Source organism: Cottoperca gobio, chromosome 12, assembly GCF_900634415.1.
Source record: "Cottoperca gobio chromosome 12, fCotGob3.1, whole genome shotgun sequence".
NCBI classification, from domain to species: domain Eukaryota; kingdom Metazoa; phylum Chordata; class Actinopteri; order Perciformes; family Bovichtidae; genus Cottoperca; species Cottoperca gobio.
In genome coordinates, this window is record NC_041366.1 from 15,383,370 (window position 1) to 15,404,524 (window position 21,155).

The following is a 21,155-nucleotide window of genomic DNA, read 5'->3' on the forward strand; positions in this document are numbered from 1 at the left end:
GGAAAAAAATCCATATTTGTTCTGATTGAAAGTCTTGAAATCTGGTACTGACATACGTTGGGCAAGTAACAGTACAACTTTGAAATGTTTTAGATCACATGAAACATATTTTTTTTATCAAGTCTAAATCAGGATTTTTGAAAAACATTGTGATTATTAAATGTCTTCCATATCTTTTTTTATTTCATTTTTTTACAAGGCACAGATAACAATTATTTGATTTTGGACTACTGTTTTTTCCTAAAATATATATAATAAAAAAATTAAAATAAACAGTAGTCGCATGTGCCCAAAGACTAAATATAGTATGATAAGTAAAATGACAAATGAAAAATCAGACTTGCGATAAAGCGAGCCCAAAGAAATTCACATTTTCAGTCACAGGCTACTTAAACAATAATGACAACAATGAACATAAAAGGAAACTATATTTAATAGTTGGGACAGTCAAGTCTGTACAAAAATAAATTATAAATGTAGAAAACGTTACACACAAATGGCACAAACCTAAATGTTGAATAAGACATCACTTCAGAGGTCAGTGCAAGTACTCCTTAGATTTTATATATATATATATATATATATATATATATATATATATATATATATATAAAATTCTGATATCACATATCATTTATTATTCTTTACCAATACAACATCAATCTCTCCTAAATATATTTAATATCACTGCTGATCATATCTAATTTATTAAATATATCTAAAATAAAAAATATATATGCTTTAAAATGTTTATATTTATATTTTGTATTCAATAGGCACATACAATCTTGGAAGTGTTTTCCAGTAATATACTATCAACTTCAGTGTCGACGTGGTATTGTTTCTCCTCTACTTGAGACACTCGAGCTCAAGCGTCCTCTGCAGCCACCATCCTCTCGATAGCGGCCCAGTCTATTTTGCTGAGGCTGCTGCCGCCGTTCTCCGAAAGGTTGTCCAGCCAGTCCATCGCTGACACGCCAGCTCTGGCGCCATCATCCTGCTCATCCAGCAGTCTTACTATGTCCGACTCCTCTGGTTCCAGCAGCCTATTCAATTCTTCTCTCTCTTCCATCCTCGTGTGCTCCCTCAGGATCCCTCTCCCTACAGCAGCCCCACCTGAAGGACCTTTGTTCGGCCCCGTCTTTCTCTGCTCCCCGACATGGCGCTCCTCACTCTGGCTGGCTGTGTGCAGTTTAGTGTGGCTCTTTGTGTGCGTGAGCATACCACGTCTGGTCACCTGGGACAGACGGTCTCTTGGCAGAGAAGTAACTAATACAAAAAAACACAACATGAACATGTTAAGTGAAAGTGCATCTACAGGGTATTATCAACAGCTGATACTCACACAGCTGCTCAGTAATCTACAGGACACCAATGTAGCTGAATATCATTATGATACCTGGTCTATGTAGTCCCAGTCTCCTGCGGTAGTCCTCTGAAGTCCGTCCCTGCATCTCAGCAGTCCATGGACGAAGGTGGGATTGAGCTTGTCCTGATTTAAGATTTATTTTATCATCGGCAGACACATTGTAGTCCCTGAGAAAAAAGATAATGCCGCTATTACCAGCTAAACAAGACGTTTACAATCTACAGCTTTGGTTCTGTGCAGAATCTGATCATTGTGGAATAATGAACGAATGGTTAATGAATTGTTCAAAGTGTAAATATTCCTTAATGAGACAAGATTAAATCAGATTACTGTTGCAGGAGATACCTGTGAGTGCTACCAGAGAGAGGAGCGGAGTTGGGTCGTGTAGTTAAAGGCACTGGTGAACATTCAGCCTGTGAAGAAGTGCGTAGGGCTGGAGGACTGGCGGGAAAGTCACTGGCCAAAGAACAGGCGTCACGGGTCCTCTGCTTGTATTGCTCCAGAAGCATGAACCTATTAAATCAAATGGAAATAACCGTTACGCATATTATGCATGTTTCTTTTGCACTGACAATGTAAACAGGTACTTACTTTTCTTTCTCCTCTCTGGTTCTCCAAACGGTTGCTTGATTCTTGTTTGTTGATTTCTGCAAAGGAAGAGCAGGCGAATAGAAAAGTGGATATAATATAGATTTTCTTTAATAACATAGAATGGAATATAAATTCTAGTAAAAGAGGTACACAGGTCTAGTAAACATATCTCACCACAGTTCCAGAGGTAGAAAAAGGTTTGCGCTCCCTCTCCCTCAGGCTCTCTCGGTGCTTTTGATAAACAGCCAGACTTTCCCTCTGTTTCCTTCTCATCCAGATCCGCAGCTCTCTCCTCTCATCCTCTGGAAGGACACGTTTCTGCGACATCCAGCTACTTTGCTGCTGGTCCAGCCTGCTAGTGGGGGGGGGGGGGGGTCACATTTCTTTTCAGCACGGTGATAAATCATAGTTGGTTAGGTAGACATTTCGACAGCACTGAATCTTAGTAGGTACCATACCTGCTAAAGTATGCAGTCTGTGAATTGGACAAGTCCAGGTCAGTCGGGGACAAATACCCTTCTCTCACCAACTCGTCTAGGATTTCTGCCGTATCGGATAACCCAGTCTGACCCAGATTCTCATCGGCCCATCTAGAGATGGACAGGTAGAGGGAGGAGTATTGTAAAGTAACAGAGCGGTAAGCACATTCACAATAGATGATGTGAGTCATAACATGGTTAAGATTTACTTAAACCTACATAGAAGATATTCCAGACACGTCAGTCAGCAGATCTTTCATTTCTGTGGGAGCAACACAAACAGATGGAATAGTAGCTTTTAACATTATGACTTTACTGATAGAAGAAAAACATGTATCTGACTATACAAAATAAAGAATCCATCAAAAACATTGTTTTTAGGAAAATTCATCAACTAAAAATGCAGTTGTTTGTTGTTAGTTAGGAAATGTTTGATTAGAATGCCTCTTTACTTGGAGGGGTGAGAAGGTAGGAAGGACCAGCATTGTGACTGTTAGAAGAAGTGGAATAATGAAAAGATGGCTTCCTTTCAGGAGCCCAGTAGTCATTATGAAGCACATTTTCTTCTTCCTCTTCAGATGTATTCGGTTCAGTTAAAGTGTCCAGTTGTGGTAACCATGCTGTAAGAGACAGAGATTGTACAAGAGAGACATTAAAGTGTTATATAATACTCTTTCAAACCTTCAACACTTACACTGTAATATAATATTCTATGCCGTTTTGGCTCTTATAACGGATGAGTGGTTTAAGACATACCTTCCTGTGGGACAGACAGTCTGACTGTCTTTTTCACTGCTGTGGTACTCTTCACATCGGGAGCCAAGACTGGTGTGAGCTTTTCAATAGTGTTCACCAGCTACACAAAGAACAACAAACAAAGACAATTTGTAAACAGTGCGTGTCATTAATAACATTAGCAGGATAAATGATGAAAAACAACATGCTTATGTACCATCCTGGAGTTAGAAAAGTCCATCTCCAGATTGTCTGCGATGTCCTGCAGAGCAGCCAGCTGAGCGTCCAGCTCTGACAGGCGGGAGGAGAACCAGACTGTAGGAGGTGTGGATGAGGCGCTGTGAGGTCCAACGCTCTGCTTCTTTATGGCTTTACAGACTTCAGAGTCAGGTGGATCTACGATGGCGTGTAGAGGGATTCTCTCTGCATCCCTGTCGGGCTCAATGTGGCTGCGTGACGGCGACTCCTCGGGGACATCTAGAGTGTACAGTACAATAGATATTTGGACCAAAGTTAACCCCTGGTCTGATTGTAGTCAGTGTATTAGACCCTTCAATATAAAAGATATATAAAGACCTGTGTGAGATCTCCAGTGGAGATCTTCTGGAATTGTGATTACGGGTTGTGGATCACCACTTCTAATAACAGAAGTTGCAAGTACGTGAAGCTGAGCAGATGTAGGTGAGGAAGGGCGGGTAGAAAGAACATCGTGTGCTCTTGGGCTGAGACAGGCTGGCAAGTCCTGATGCACGGCTTTGTCTTCTAGATCCAAGACGCTTATAAACTGCCGGCCATCCAGACCCTGAGAGACAAAGACAGAGAAACAAAGAAAAGTGAATTCAAATATACAATAATTAAAGTACCGTCTTGCTAAAATACCAGTTTTACATCAAAACGGTATGAGTGTGCATACAACATGAAGAAAAATCTGAAGTATGAAGACCATGTTCACGTATATTCTGTGTCAGGACATCAGGTTGTACTAAGTATACTTAATTCTACACGCAGAAGAGTACACTAAGAAAGTGGAATTAAGGTTGTATGTCTGGCCTCTTACCAGATTCTTCTCTAACTCCTCTGTGTGTTGATCAAGGTGCTCATTGCCAAAGTGCAGACTCCTTTGTGCTGGAGGGAGAAAACACACACATACACAAGCGCATGATGTTTAACTCCTCATTATGTCCACTACAAATAAAAAGCCACGTGTTATCTTTGAACCAGGGATTTAAAAATCCACTTACATTTGGGGCTAGTGGCAGTCACAGAGGCTGACACTGCTTTATCCACAAGTGTGGGAGGAAAGGCTGAGAGAAAGATAATCAACACGTTACATACTAAAGAAATCTAGGTTTTTGGAAAACGGGCAGTTAAAACAAACCAGGTAGAGCAGAGAAATCCAATTTATGTTACAACTCATAAAGACTTAAACGCATGTCCATTCAATTCCAAATACAAGCAACAACTGTGGAATGTTATTACAACGTGACTGTATAAATCGTAACCCAGACTCTAACATACCCGGGTCTGTGTTGGTGAAAGCATCCTGGCACTCTGGGGGTCTTTTACATGTAGAAGCAAAAGCATGGAGCTCAGCTGAAGTGGACTCTGCCCTGTCCAATAATCTCTGACCAGTCAGCACAGAATCGAAGGCCCCTGGGAGTTCATTAGAAAAACAACAACAAATGAACCGACATTATAAAGTTCCAAAGTGTCCGGCGATGAACTAACTGTGTGTTCCACATGTGAATCTAAAGGCCTCGGCAGTGACAAAGGAGCGTTTGTGAGACTTTAAATAATATTGCTGTGTGCATAGTGTGCATTTGACGCTAACCAAATTGAGCGTAATTGGCGACATCCTGTCCAGGGGGGATCTCTTCCGCAGCTGGAGGCTCTTCGTGTACAGGCTCATGTGCTGGCTGTAGATATATTGGAACAAACAAGTGACAGTGGAATTACACTAAAGTGTTGCTAGTAGCACAAAATACTTCTTATTGGAGTTAACTTTGTGTCTACCTCTTGTGAAGGGATGATAGACTCATCTGGTCTGAACTTGACCTCTGCTTTCCTTGCCCTCCCCGCCTTCTCCTCTCTCCTCTTCTTCCTATAAACAACACACAGTGAGTAAAACAATGTAGCTTTGAAAAGAAAATCAACAACACGAAAACAAATGTGTGATTGCCTCTTGCTGGAGTTAGAGCTGGAAGACGTGGTAGCTCTTCTAGAGCTTTCAGCGGGCGCGTCTACTCTGAGCAACCGCAGGGGAGCCTCTTCGGCACTCTGCCTCCCGAACGCTGAACTTCTCAACTCTTCCATGGACATGAGACGGGTCATTTGGGCAGAAGGTGCTGCCTCGGGAAACATCTGTGGCAGAGGCAGATATCTGTACATTAACCACAATGTAAGATTTAATTATACCCTATAAAAAAATCCTTATAATAATAGAAGAATTACTTGCCATTTGTGGTCCAGAATCTATATGGAGAAGCTTGATCATTGGTGCTTCTCCCATCGGAGCGGCAATGACAATAGTGGGCCTGGAGGAAGGGGGTAAGGGGAGTTTTGGGAAAGTGGTGTTGCCGTGTGGAACAGGCTGAAAGTGCAGCAGACGAATGCCCTGCGTCGGTGCAGCTGTGTGAGCTGGTAAAGCAGGAGGAGGTAGGGAGAACCCTTGCCCCCTGGATCTCTCTGATGTCTCACCCTCGGGTTGAGAGTTCCTGGGAGTTTGCTCACGTGGAGGATTAAAGCCGAGTTGTCTTTTTGGAACCGAGGTGGATTGGTGACTGTTTTTAAGCTTGTGCTGATGGGATTCTATAGTAGTAGGGTTTGCAGTGTGATGGTGTGGGGCATTCTGCTGGGCCATTGCAGGACGGTGGAGCTGAAGTAACTTCAAGCCCAGGAACTGGGGAGCAGGATCACTTTGTACGCTGTCATTAGAAGGCAGTAACACAGGTGCACTGGGAACAGCATGACTTGTGTCAGTAGTGGCCAGAAGCCCCTGCGAGGGTGGGATTAACCTCCTGCTCTCCCTAAACTGGATTTCTGGTGACATCGCCTGGACAGAGAGTGGCTGCATTTCCTGAATAAAAAAAAGATTTGTTTATTCAGCTTGGTTTCACTGGGATTTAAGTACAATGTGTCACAATTCAACAGAGAACTTGAGCAATACCTGATAACTTACACCTGCGCCATTAGCGGTGGAGGGTAGATTCCTGCTGGTGTGATGCTGGCCTCCTGTTGGAGAGGTTTTCCCTGAGCTTTGCATGACAGGCTGTTCTGCAAACAGACCTGCAGAGGCCTGACTGAACTGAAGGTTGTTGGATCCTGAACTTGGCACATGTGCCTGTGTCTGAAGTGGCACAGGAATGGTGGTTTGAACGGGTAAGGCACTTGGCTGAGGAATGAAATTGGTAGCATAAGATGACGGCACATTAGGGTGTGAGGAGTTCATGTTGGACTGAGCCAAAGAAGAGCTCTGTTGGGCAAGTTGCAGGCTAGAAAATGAAGCTCCCAAAACGTCCATCAGGCTCATGTAGTTGATATGCTGTAATGAAGGACACAAATACTTCAGATTAGAATCAATCTAAAGAGTCAGTTGGGTCCAAAACCTTAACACTTCTGGTGAGCCTGTTCTTACCTGAACCAATCGGAATAAGTCTTCACCCAGACGCTGTCGCATCGGCGGAGTCTGATTGGACAATGGCTGATTGGGTATAGATTCCGCAGTGGGGGGCCCAGCTGTGGAGCTTTGTGGCTGGAGGCTCGGAGGATCCACAGGTGAGTTGGGGAGCAGCACTCCAGTTGAACCAGAAGGCTCTGCATGGACCTCTTCCTCAGGCTGGACAGTGGGAAGAGCTTGGGGCTCTGGGTGCGGGGGGGCTTGCAGGCTTTTAGCATGACTGTGGCTTAAACATAAAACAGGCAATTTCAACATCAAATGTCAACAACGATGAAACTCCTGCTACAGAACTCACTGCAGTAATGGCTCTCCTGAGGGAAAGACCTTTACACATTCATGTGTGTTCTTGCAAAGTACAAACTCACAGAGAGGTGGAGCTGGACACGTCTTCAGCGTTTTCTGAGAAGTCCAGGTCTGCAAGCTTTAAACTCTGCAAAGAACAAAAGCAACAGTTATTTGTGTGTTTTGACAAAGTTGGTGATACATATGAAGAATGGGAATCCTGAGTGGTAATATTCACCGTTTCAGGCGAGCAGATGTTTCCCGAGATGACAGAGGACAACACTTCCAAGCCCTCACTGCTACTATCTTTGCCTACAAATGTCAAACACATCAATTAATATACTCTGTTATAAGAGTCTGCATTACTAATAACATAACTTTGATGATCCAATGTACACTTAGATAGTCTACCTTCTTTTTCAGGTGTAACATCTAAGTCATCAAGAGATGGTTGTTGTGAACTGGATTGTCTCTGCTCAGCATTAAAGGTCAGTTGATCCTGTTCATTAGGGAGAGGTGTTCTGTGGAATGTCAGCTCCTCTGGTTCATCTGTGCGAGAACCACTGCAAGGAAACAAATAATATATAAAAACAGTAAGTTATTCATATTTACAGTAAAAAAAAAGAAAAAGATGAATCAGTGAATACAAAACAAAACAACATATGGAACTCCAAATTATACACTATCACATACATGTTTTACATCACCATCATGTGTCCAATTACTGTCGCTCAGATCTGTACAGTCAGCAAACCACCACTTAAAGTACTTGACAGGAAGCCAAACCCCAATGTCATAAAATGTCCTAACACTTGTCTATGACATACTGCATGGCTTATAGCTCCCCCCCAGTGCATTTATAAAGCAGAACAAACTGATGATAGACACATCACATCTGTGGCACAAGGGGATTGTATAACACCTAAGACGAGCACTTCCTTCAGACTATCAGCTCTTTCATTAAGAGCAGCTCACACATGGAACAGTCTGCTGACACTTATCAGAGACTGTGACACACATTTAAAATGAATTTAAAATCAATGATAAAAGACAATTGTGTGTGTTGATGTTCATGTCTAATAAACCATTATAAATAAAAGCATGGGGAACTCACATGGACAGTTCTCCATGCTGTATATTGTGATCAAGACCAATGATGGGAGTGTTGGCTGATCCAGGGTAGCCCGTGTCAACGCTGCTCTCTCTCTCCACATTCCTATGCACTTCAGGTTGCAACACAGGGGCTACAATCCATTGTGTTTCTGGAACTTGGATGTGGGCTCTGTAGCGGTCAGTCCCGAGTAGAGCGATGTACCTGCGCTCCAGCAAGCCGAGGGACGTGAGGACGGCAGGCGCCGAGGCTTTGACGCGGATCACTACTCCTTCATCAGCTGTTCCTCCATCCCCCGCTCCCCTCTCTTTCTTATTTTTGCCATGATGTCCCAGCAGCACCCTCCTGTCAGCCCAGCGTACCATCCACTCCAGCAGCCTGCCCAGCTCTGGAAACTGAGCCTCTAGTTTAGAGCCCAGGCCCTGCTGCAGTTCAATCACAGCCTCCACGGAAGTTGAGGAGCCAAATACCAAGCTCTCTGAAGGCTGCCCCGCGGGAAAGGCACTTTGAACATTGCTAGTTTCAGAACCAAAGAGCCCCGCCTTCATTCCGTGGCCTGAAGGCCTCTGCTGTCGGAGGCCAAACAAACCCTTTTGCCTGCCAGATCTCAGCCCAGGATAAGACGTGACAGAAAGGTTAGCTCTGGATACGGGAGCTTCACTCCAGACGGAGGAGGTTTGAAGCTCCGGAGTTGCAACTTGTTTCACGGGCTTGTAGCAGCAGCCAGCTCTGAACACCGGAGGATCATTGCCTAAGTGTTTCCGCGCCGGATGGTGCACATCTCTTTGACGTCGATGAATAGTTGTGAGCACATCAAAGGTGAGAGAATGCAACTCTCTCTCCCGCAGCTGGGAGGAGAAGCCCTTCAACAAAGGAAGTTCACTTCCTGAGTCTCCATCAGCACTATCCTTCTCTAGCACATAGCTGAGGAAGAGCTCCAGGAAACTGAGATACTCTTCATCTTCCAGCTCAAACTCCCAGGTGCCAACCACTGGTAGGGAGGGCTGCTCATTCTCCTTGGCATCGCCTGGCTGACTCTCCTCCTGAATGACGCTTCCGATCTTAACAGCGGACTTCTTTGCATGTTCTCTGTCTCTGACCTTTTTTGCTTTTTTGCCCCTGCAAAGAACAACACAGAGAATAAGACACAACATAGACATGTGCTACCTTAGTGTAATGACAGTGCTTCCTTTTCACACTGGCTAACCTGATTTCAGGAGATATAACCTCAGATGTAGTATCCACTGTGTCTCCATCGCTGTACACGGGGGGGAACCCACAGTCAGTTAAGGTGCTGGTGCTCAGACTTGTACCCAGTGAGAGTTGCCTCAACATGGCCATCCCATGTTTGCTTCCCCTGTCCTCCACTTCCTCCTCTTTCTCCCACAGATGAAGCTCAGGGGGGGCCAGGTGCCTCGTCAAACGCCCAAGATGTTTTCTCCTCTGCCTGAATTTGTCTTGAATCACAATCATCATCAACTCGTTCATCTCCTCTTTTTCCCCATCTGGAGAACAAACGGAATAATGTAGAGTGGCATTTATAAATACATCACTTAAACAGGAATAGACACAGCTTTGAGGATTGTGAACCAAAGTAGCATATAGTGATCATATGTAACCAGAATGAATCAAAGCACAGAAACCAGAACAAATGGTCTTTGGGGCTTTCATTAGATTCTGTATAGATTAGAAAATACATATCAGTATTAAAATGTAGCTATCAGGATTTTTTTGAACAGATATATTCGTACCAAGGACATTGCATCGCCTCAGTCTCTGCAGCTGTGAGTTATACTTCTCTCTCAGAGCGACTCTTACAGACTCTTCCTCCTCTGGGAAGGCTCGCACCAACGTGTCTGCCACCTAAGAAGAAGAAGAAGAAGAAGGAGAAGAAGAAGAACAGGCTGAGGACGAGCAATTTACTCACTTAAAGGTCATTCTGTTTTACTTAGATACACTGTTTATTTAAGAAAAAGGCCATTTAAACAGTCCTATGTACCAGAGAGAGAGGAGGAAGTTCGGACACGAGGCTGAGCAGTATGTCCTGGAGGATCTCCTCAGCATTGAGGAAGCAAGAGAAAGGCAGGAACCGACAGGCCCAGCGGAGAGCCTCGATACAGCTTGATATCACTTCTGAACCATCGATCTGAGGGACACAAATACACACATCATCATCCATGGCTGAGGATATTTATACATAACCATGTCACACGTTCAAACACAATTTGATTTACCTGCTCATCTCTACCACGCTGTCTGGCAGCCTGATACTTCCTGCAGGAAATGGAGAGCTGGTCCCTGACATGAAGCATCCAGCACAAACCACACAGCTCCCTGAAACAGACTCAATAACAAAATATACTCAATAAGCACGACGTGAAAGGAGATCGTTGATTATACGCAGTTTACTGTGAGTTGCGTCTTACTAAGAGTTTGAACGGTGTCGGGGTCCAGGTGACCGTCTTTATTAGGCCCCCGTCTGAAGAATCCACCACGGGTGACGAACTTCATCAGGCCTTCTGGGAAAGCCTTTTCTTCTTGAGCGGCTGATGGATAGGAGTACTTCTTCTTGATCTGAAAACAAGGTAGGATACTTGCTCTATGTAGGGATGGCATGTCACTTCATAGAAAAAGTGGAATCACCTACTTTTAAAACACTGTCAGTAAGTTCAATTAAGTTACGGCAATGTATGCACAATGTTTCATCTTTATTCTAATTTCCTATTTTTCCTGCAGGACCAACTCACTTGTAGAAAAAAGAAAAAGATTTGACATTCCTTCAGAAGAAAGTGTCTTTTAGAACAAACTCTTGTATTTGCAAGCCTCACCATTAATTCTCTTATTAAACCAGATATATATATTTTTAAAACCTTCAGTCTTGGAAAGTACCTTGCGTAGTATGTGTCTGGAATGGCGCAGTTGGCTGATGTACCACTGGGCAGCAGGATGGCAACAACGTGCAGATCTCAGAAGTAACAGTAATCTTTGGAGAACTCCAGACACTTTGTGACGTGATGCAACTTCTGCAAACTGCCCTATTGTCCCAATTGGGTCCTAAGCATGAGACACACACACACACACACACACACACACACACACACACACACACACAACATATAAATATGCATATAAAGTTTATATGCAAACATACTGCGTGTAAAAGTTTATCTTCTATGTTATGTACCTGTGTGTTGGGGGACGGCTGAGGGCAATACAGAGGTGGGGAGGGCAGATACAGTCCATTGGGCACCAAGGTAGGCAGGCAAGAACACAGGTCTTTGGCTGTGTCCAGCAAGGAAGACAAAGGTGACGACATGACATTTACTCCAGCCATGACTGAAGCCTTCAGAATCTCCTGTATGGAAACCTGCAACAAGTCCCAGTCTTCTCCTTCCGAAGGGTCTAGTGAACGGAGTCGAGAGCGTTGATTAAAACCAAAGGGTTCTGTGTGAATTGTGATCATCTTACAGATGTCAGGTCTCACCAACCTGTGAAGCTCTTGTCTCCATCTTTATCTCTGCGCTCTTGGGACTCGGACGTATTGCCAAGAAGACACTCCAATTCAACCTGAAAGATGCTTCCTGGTTCTAAAGCTGTTGGCAGATGGAGCTCTCTCCTCCTGAGCCTGCCATAAAAGATGGAATTGAGATGTTCCATGAAAACACAACATGGTAAAAGTTTAAGAAATTCCATTCACTCCTTAAATACAGTGTAAGCTTCCACACTGACCGAGTGAAGTCAAAGTGGTCAGTGCAGTAATTCGTATAGGCCAGGCTCAGAGAGGCCGCTGTCTTCCAGTCCCCGAGATGATACGCCAACCACACAGTCTCAGGAAGCAGACCCCCGAGCAGGAGCAGGTCCTGGGCGTAGTCTACTGTCCATACTTCTGACAGCTGCTGTTGTCGCACTGCTCTCGTCACCTCCGCCTGGCACAGTGACACCAAGCGCTCAACACCAGGGGCTGAGAGAGGACATACTGTATTACACATATATAGGGTTTCTAAAAAAAAATCAAATAGCAATATAAATAATAATCGAAAACACACCGTGAGGAAGATGTAGCGGAGGCAGGACGGCCACATGGTGAGGGGGAAGGATGCAGAGGGGTTGGTTGGAGAAATAAGAGGCCATGAATCTCCCGAGCGTCTGAACCACAGCACAAGCTGCGTCACTGTGAAGGTCCATCGGCAGCCACGGGCAGGGAAGAGAGTCTGCTGCATGAAGGCACAGCGAATAACCAACTCGAGCACAGCGTGTGATGGTTGAGGCTGGACACATCAGTTATTACTAAAAACAGCCAGTGGTGGGAAGTAACTACTGTTCTTAAAAGGCAATTTTGAGGATAGTTGGACTTTAGTATTTTATACTTTATACTTAATTGTATAATGGCAAATATTGTACTTTTCACTCCAGTACATTTATTTGATAACTAAAGTTAATTAGAAGATTCAGATTACTAATTTAAAATATAAATCAACAAATCATGTATTATTATATATATAATATAATAATACATGATTTGTTGATATATGTTGAATATGAATATATTATATACATATAATGTATATAATATAGGGTAAGTTAAACTGTATTGATCCCTTGGTACAATAAACAAGCTATCCAGAAATACAATAACATGACAAAAACTAGGCCATTGTGCAGAATGAGTACTTTTACTTTTGGTACTTTAAGTATGTTTTGATGCTAAAAGTTTTACATTGTTTCACCACTTTTACTGAAGTAAAATATTTGAGTACTTCTTCCACCACTGAGAACAGCTGTCCAGTTTTCTAGCACCTGGATGTATTCATTTTGTGTAGACCAATTAGTCACAAAACAACTCCCCTATTTTCCACATTCATAATTGGGAAAGATGTTGGGAATAAATCAACCAGATCAAGGATCTCCTCACACAGCCTTTACAGTGAGACTCAAAGGCTGGTATGACATGTTGTCACCTCCTTAATGTATTAGTATGTACAGCTTGAATACATTCTCACACTTGAGCCCTTCTAAAAGAGGAATAATGACCATGTCTGACCTGTTATGCAGGTCATGTTGTCCTTCTGGTCCCTGTGCAGGATCAGGCGGGCCATGTGGTCCCCCAACTCCTGGGCTTCTCTCAGATGGTACTGGGACAGCAGACTGTAGAGGAGTGCCAGACAAAGCCGTGTCTCCTTGAAGACGCTACGATCACAGTCTTAACAGAAAGACACATGATTACCACTTCAGACTGAATGTGACCGTGTGGTGTACACACGATTGGGAAAAAAAAAAAAAAAGGAGTGGTTCTTACTTTTGGCACTCTCCTCGCAAATTTGTGACCGTAATGTATCGCCACTTTTTGGGTAAGAGCCACACAGGAAAAGATATTCACCTGGTGGAGAAGAGTCAAATACGAAACAACAACGATAATAACATATTCAGACATAACCCTTTAAGCTTTTCTTCAACAGTTAAACTACTGTATGTGCAATAACCAGTTATATAAATAGTGCTTTTGCTACAGACCTGGGTAACTCAGCAGAGTAAGACGCTCCTCGAGCCTTTCTCCTGTGGCCTGCAGAGCTGTTTGGATCCGGGACATGATGACAGACAACTGTTGCTGTTCCTCCTCCCAGCCATCACAGCCTTTAAAGCCTTTCAGTTCCTCCATATACTGCTGGGTGATCTTGTAGACCCACTGCCAGACTCCCAACAATCTGACCAAAAAAAAGCAAATCAATCAACCTTGTTTGACTTTTGAGACTTAAATTCCAGCTAAACATGACTAAGCAATGACTAAGACTGTGACCCACAACAACAAATCATTTTCTCATTAAGACACTGACTCAGAGAGATGATCTGTACCTGCTGGATGGTCGCCGGGGAACAGCTTGTGCATGATGTACATAACTAGATTTCTCTTCCTTGTCATCCTGTAACAGAGGCACATAGTGTACATCTGAGGGCCAGAGCTGTGCTGGCTGGGAAAGAGATTCCTTCTCTGCAGAGGACCAGATAGTTCTTTGCTCTAGGCTGTAGGTGTGATCAAGAGAATCAGAGACCAGCTCCAAGATATGCAGGACTGAGGATAGACTATGAGATGTTAACTGACCATCGGGGTGAGGGGTCAGCAGGAGGCGTATCAGCCGTTTACTGAGCTCGACCACCAGCCCCAGGCAGCAAGGCCCATGTGAGTGAGTGCTATCCCAGGGAAGAAAAGACAGAAGGGCTTTGAGAAGGTGCAGAAGGCAAGTAGAAACCGAGCTATTCTTTTTCCCAGTGTGGACCGCGGAGTGAGGGATCAGATGGAGTAAAGCAGCAAAGCGCACCACGCAGTAGAGGGCGTGCTTCAGCAGACGAGTTCTGTTTTCTACAGCATTTCCCAGAGACATGCCAAAAGCCCAAGCTGTTAACAGCTTAGTCTGGATTTTTCCAAGTTCACGACGAAGAAGAGGAGTCTTCCTCTCTGTTTCAACAAAGTCCTTTTCAAAATCTGGGCTAGTGATAAGTCCAGCGTCAGTCTGTGTGTCCAGGGCGTGGAGTGTGTCGAACATTGAGGCAAACTCCAGACGGCCGCCATCCTCCACATGAGAGCCAGCAGGAGGTCCATCTACGTCAGAGTCATCCTCAAAGAAAGTCTAGGAAACCACGCAAACAAACAGCAGGTTAAAGATTGGTACATACAAATAAATATAAATATCTACAGCCTACACCAAACTCAGAATCTGAAGCTATACATTTCTAGCTTTAACTATTGTGATGTCATGAGAGGGAGGGTCATAGACAGGAGATACATTCCCTCCCGGTGGATGCAGCAGGGATTACAAGCCACCAGACTGCAAAACCAATCAGGGCAGTCAGGACAAGGTTTGCTGTACCATATCAGCTGCTTGCCCTAGTACAGCAGCTAAAAGGGGGGAGGGAGACAGTGGAGAGAGGAGAGAAGACAACTAGAGGTTTTTATTTGAATACCTGTTTTGTTTTGTTTGTCTGTAAGAGAAATACCTGTGTAAGAAGATTTAAGTTTGACAACTACGTTTTGGCTGTCTTCATTTCCTGCACCCACACCTCCAGTGCTCCCTGAGGAAAGCTCCCGACCTCTCAAGACGTCGCACTATTTAACCTACCTGTACTTTTTCAAGAAGCTCCTTGGTACCACCCAAAGTCCCCTGATCCTGCAGAAAAAGTGGCAAATCTGTGGCTTCTGTAACGACAGAGGCTGAGGTGTTGGGCCCGCGGTGTGTAGCAACGCTACTGTCAAGGTTCAGGCAAGATAGGGACTCCAACCATGCCCTCACATGAATCTGAAAATGTTAGGAAACCATATTGTTAAGAATAGTCTTCCAGAAAGAAAATACAAAAGTCTGAAGCCGAGTAAGATTCCAACTTCTAGAAGTCCCTGGTTAACCACCTGTGATTTATCCAGGATCCGGCTGGCCTTCTCAAGGTCCTTGCTTGTGTCATTCAGAAGTGTTTTTAGTAACAGCGAAGGAGAAGGCTTATCCAGCAGCCCTCATAACTGTGGCCATGTAGCCGTCAGACACGATGAGATACAACAGCCGGGGGTGCCATGTCACAGAATACCGCTGCCTCAGGACATCCCGCACAGACAAGCTGGAGCTGGAAGGAGAGGCATCCTCTTTCCCTGCAGACATTGGTGCACTGCAGAGGATAAAACACTTTTATCACAGACATTATATTAGTGCTGCAGATTACTTGATCACCAACTGACAACTTTTAGATAATTAAATAATCATGAAAGTTATTTTTTTATTCAAGAGATTCTCAAACTAAATATTATTGGGTTTTGGACATTTGAAGACTTTTTGGACATTTTGTAGTTCAAACCAATCATTGCCAGTAATCAGCAGATTAATCAATAATGAAAATAATCTTTACTTGCAGCCCGACATTACAAATAATAAAACATTAGATGTTTCACACTGGATTTATATTTCAATTCTCTCAACATAAAGGTTACTCGGCTCTAATGCTGACAAATGAAAGTGAAGCACTCAATAGCAAAGATGTCCACAGAGGAGAAAGGAGGACTTAGAATACAGAACTTCAGCACAAACAAATCAATAGCTTGTAAAAAAAACTGTCTCAAATGTTTACCGGTAAGTGACGAGAGGGTGCAGAGGTAGAAAATGTGCCGGCCCAAAGTCCACATTGCAACCACAGCTTGTTAGAGTGAGAAGCCCCCCAAGGCGAGCCAACATAAGAAGGGAGCCTCTCTTCAGAACACAGGCCAGGAAAAGCGCGCCTGGTGACCAGCTCACACTGCCCACCCAGTAGGACCTAAAAGAGAAGATATGTAAAAGTCCATTTCTAAATAAATATACGCTGTACAGCAAAGATTTGAAAGTAGTGCTAATCACAGACGGCAATTAGGTGATGCAACACACCCGATCATTTCCTGGTGTCTTGCGCCTCTTGGCATACAATTGTACAGGCAGTGTGGAAATGGCGTGCTGAACTCAGACACACTCAGTCAACACTACTATGTTTATTAAAGTAAAGAGTCACACACCTTCGTCCCGCAATATTTAGACCTGTGTGACCGAACAGATGTTGACACCCAGGTTAAGCCTCTCATTGGCTGCTACTGCACAACATCAACTACGACACATGTTCCCATTACCTTATGTATTTAGAGGGGATCTCCATCTTCTTACTTCCACATCCTCCGAGGCCACTTGATATTGAGACAAAATTATGTGTGCTCACAAAGAGGACCTGTGTGGCCTGTATTCAATAAGAGGAGATATAAATATTAATTCACATTTCTGGGATGAAAAACGTAGACGATAGACAGGTCAGATGCTCACCTTAGGCTGTCTCTGGTTCAGGACGATGGCTAACAGACGGCCATCTGGAGAGAAGGCTGGCACCAAGGCCCCTCTGGACTTCACTGGTTGGCAGGGCGGGGTGAGACGAGACATGGGGTATATCTTGGTGGCCCATTTTATGCTGTATCCCACAGAACTACAAAGAGAATTGTGTGATTTACACCACTGTAATACCCAATGAGAGTCCCATCAGTTACATAGACCTGCTCACTCACCCCACTCTCACATGGCCCTCTTCCCACTGAATTTTCAGGCAGGTGACGATTAGCTTCTTCCCAGATGTGAAAACAAAGGCGGATAAGCAGGCATCACCCATAACCTATGTGTGGAGATAAAATAAGATATAAGGCCTAAATATCAAATATAATATGTCAAATATATAGTTTTCATTATACAGACCTCTGTCTTGGTGAAAATAGTGTGTTGGGATGCTTCTTTGTCTTGTGAAGAAGGCAGAATGGAGTCTTCAAGGGGCTGTATATGTGCCCAGTGTCCCTTGACTGTGCCATCTCGTACCCCCGTCAAATCCCTGACATCCATACACTCCCACAGGAACACTTGCCCTGTGGTGGCTACCAGGAGCGCACGCATCCCATCCCCTGAAACCTGGAGTGACAGTCGCGTGGCATTCCCTGAGAAAGAATACACACATAAATCCAAAGATTGAAGATTTCATATTTAATTTAAATGTAATAACTGGAATCAGGATACACTATGAGCAGCTAAACTTAAAAACAGTGAAAGAGTAAACTTCACCTTACAAACACCGACCTACAATCTGTTGCCAAACAGAAGCAAATTTGTACTTGAATGCACACATCCTCCAAGTGACAGTATGTTACAGTCTCACCAAAGAGAGAATATGTATGTACATGTATCAGTAATGTGTATACCTTGAACAGCAGTAATAATTTGAACTACTTCTGGGACTGCTGCAGCCGTCTTCAACAAGTCTTTATCCCGGTTCCACAGAAACAGCTCTCCTGAGACCAAAAGTCCACAAAGCCATATCCCTGAAAAACAACAATAGACAAGTAATTTACTGTGAGAATTGAGAGGTGATATGTGTTTTGCTTTGAGTTTACACATTATACTCACCATTGTGGGATGAAGCCATTGTCACCACACTGTTGAGCAAAGGATGGAGTTTTGGAGTCCTCTTTTTGGTGCGACCAGACACCATGTTGATCTCACTGATCCGTTTGTCATCTAACAGGAACACAGACTCCTTCTCCTGAATAGTGGCATAACACAGGATCACAGTAACGTTAATGTTCCCGTGACAAGGATTGCAAAGTGTTAGTGTCTCTGGATGAAATGCTTTACTGTCTTTACCTTCCCAAGCCAACAGAAGCGCGGCCATGGTTTCTTCCGTTTGATGCTGGATGACAAAACAACCTCCAACTTTAGCTCCATGTTTCAAAGACAGCATCAGTTCGTCGAGAAGGGGTTCGTTGAGATTGCCGGATCCACTAGTCAAGCAAGACGATATAACGTTAAATATATAGGTTAGCTGACAAGCCATAATAATATTGTCTGCAATGTAAACATTCTGATTAGCTACGTAGCTAGTTAGAAAAATCACTCTTATGCATGCGAGGGAATCTTTATATGTTACAGCATTAAGTGACATGTGCTGACAATATTAAAGTGTTACTAGCTAATTTTATCCGTTGTTTTAAACCAACAAAAAACATCACCATGGTTCCACAATACCGTTAACTAGCATTAGCCACCTAGCTAGTTTTGGTAGCATTTGTCCCGAAAAAAAGCCTTACCTGAGCACTTCAGCTACATTGGTTATAGTCAAATGTTCAAATGCTCACATCATTTGTTTGCACAAATTATAATATAACTACGTTATTACGTGTCATACCGTAACTAATCCAAAATATTTCGAAACTCCCTCCGCTTCAGTAGCCAGAATCGTTTCCCATGATCCTCTTGGGGGAAGCTTCAACGCGTTGCCGTAGGAACGTAGCTGCACTTTCCGTTATGTATTAAACACAAACCGTCACACAATCAACGTTAAACATCAACGTTTGAATTTCATTAATGGGGTTTAGTAAGTGTTCAATGCCAAATGTTATAATACAAAAAGACGCTCAATAACGACAATAACAACTGGCAATTCACACATGCTTCAGAAACTGCACAAGCATGCTTTTGCCAGTAGATGGCAATGCTACAACAGACAGATTACTGTATACCCAGCATAGCAAAGGGTTTGATTCACATGGAAGCCAGTTCTGACTACAGCAGAAAAGATCAGTGTGGTAGATAAACGATGGCATACGAGACTGTTTGTACTTTGCCTCTGGGCTATTGTAGATATCTCTCCACAAGGTCAATTTTCTCTGAGGAACATGCAGGCCCATTAATGTAACCATCTGAATGTTTGTGTGCAGTAAGTGGACCTCTTCTCTTTTAACATGCTTTGGGTTGTGTGAACCCTCAAGCAATAAGCTCTCTTATTGGGCTTGTTACATGGAGTTATTAGGTTTGCCCCCGGCCCCCTGCTGGTATTTAATTACCCTTGCACTCTCTCCTTTTCATCATGATGAAGATGACAGCAGCCATTGCGAATGGGTGAAAGAGGAGACTTCAGCAGACCTTAATTGGTTCATTTGCCTCTGCATGCCAGGCGCAGATGGAGCTCTTTATTACTGTCACTGCCAGGTACATTCTGGTCTGATGAGAATCATCTTAAGAGGCAGAGCTTGACATCGTATGAGGACATGATGACATGGTCTAAACATAATGATAATCAGGATGAGGGTAGTTCAAGAAACAAACAGTTATACATATTGTTCATGTTCAGAATATAAGCTTCTGTGACCAATTTATTTCAACAGAGCAAGACTGCCATGCTATTATTGTCATGCTGATGAGCTTATTGTTCAGTCTAGCTGGGTCCAGGGTTTCATTTGTATCTCTTGGACCATTCCTCAATAAGGCTTGTTTGTATTGTGTGTGTGTGTGTGTGTGTGTGTGTGTGTGTGTGTGTGTGTGTGTGTGTGTGTGTGTGTGTGTGTGTGTATATGTCTGTGCATCCACGTGTTTACAAATGCTTGCACATGTGCACATGTTCCTCTCACTAAGCCTATTGTTGAGATATTGCATGTGTGTATTTATATGAATAACTTGACTCATCATTCATTGTAAAACAGCCAACTGCAGCATAACTGAGGAATATATCGCAAGAACATGCAATGCAAAAGTGTATGAATACAAATCATGTGATTCTGTTTGTTTAAAAACGTTTGTTTATCAAATTAGCAAGTCCTCTTACCAATCAGTTTAAATCAGCATTTTTCTCTGATATAGAACACCTATCAGGAGACCAAAAAATGTTGCATAAAATACCATTAGCTAATTGCATCACTGAATGCAAGTAAACAGCATTTCCACACACATCCTGTCTCAATGTATTAATTACTGATCATAACACACATGCAGGTTAAGACTAAAGGATGCCTGTAAATCACCCTACACCCTTTCTAAAGAAAAAGAAGGGTCTACTCTGTAATTACTCTATAATTACTATTTGAATATTGCCTGCTGTCTCAACAAGGCATGCCTGTACATAATGTGTTTGCAGTTAGATTAGTTAGGTTAGGATTTCTGGATGATGTTTTCATAATGCTCTTCAAGTACACGCTAACAGTAGGCTCATTTTAATTTCGATAAACTGCATAGATATTAAAACACTATCTGATTAGCTAGAGAACTATAATCCATCTACGTCTTCAGTGTTCAATATAGGTACATTAGTTGGAATGGTAACCCCATTTGCCATCTGCAGGCCTCATTCACACGGAAAATGACACTCAGAAAGGGGTAAGGAAACAATTCAATATTCTTTCCCACAGCTACAGTGGGTCTGCTGAAAGTGTCTTAGTGTGTACTGTATTTGAAGGGTTTGTAGTGATGTTGGTTTCCATCATCACATGTTTGTCGGGAGGATTTATTAGTGTGCAGAGTGCTGCTGAGTCCTTCATTGTGTGTTAAATATTGACAAATGGTGTTCAAAGTCTAATTCAGCATTTGAAGTTGAAAAATGCTGAAAAAGATA

General features: G+C 43.2%; 1 protein-coding gene across 1 annotated transcript; it reads right to left on the reverse strand.

Annotated features, from left to right (window-relative positions):
- Window positions 1–628: 628 nt before the first annotated feature.
- On the reverse strand, window positions 629–19,035 carry cplane1 (ciliogenesis and planar polarity effector 1). Its single transcript, XM_029444570.1, is given in 50 exon segments — window positions 629–1,269; window positions 1,400–1,536; window positions 1,715–1,882; window positions 1,961–2,016; window positions 2,135–2,315; window positions 2,419–2,550; window positions 2,659–2,701; window positions 2,892–3,059; window positions 3,196–3,295; window positions 3,392–3,651; window positions 3,751–3,976; window positions 4,232–4,299; window positions 4,416–4,478; window positions 4,693–4,827; window positions 5,006–5,090; window positions 5,188–5,275; window positions 5,354–5,535; window positions 5,630–6,250; window positions 6,341–6,715; window positions 6,809–7,076; window positions 7,216–7,280; window positions 7,371–7,444; window positions 7,544–7,695; window positions 8,247–9,362; window positions 9,451–9,748; window positions 9,995–10,106; window positions 10,243–10,389; window positions 10,478–10,587; window positions 10,670–10,817; window positions 11,133–11,297; window positions 11,428–11,645; window positions 11,732–11,868; window positions 11,973–12,204; window positions 12,290–12,457; window positions 13,285–13,443; window positions 13,540–13,620; window positions 13,755–13,945; window positions 14,094–14,866; window positions 15,356–15,532; window positions 15,640–15,738; window positions 15,740–15,890; window positions 16,347–16,529; window positions 16,873–16,976; window positions 17,060–17,216; window positions 17,296–17,399; window positions 17,480–17,712; window positions 17,974–18,093; window positions 18,179–18,314; window positions 18,416–18,552; window positions 18,957–19,035. Coding segments are annotated over 49 exon segments (9,648 nt in total). The 5' UTR covers window positions 18,497–18,552; window positions 18,957–19,035; the 3' UTR covers window positions 629–868.
- Window positions 19,036–21,155: the final 2,120 nt, after the last annotated feature.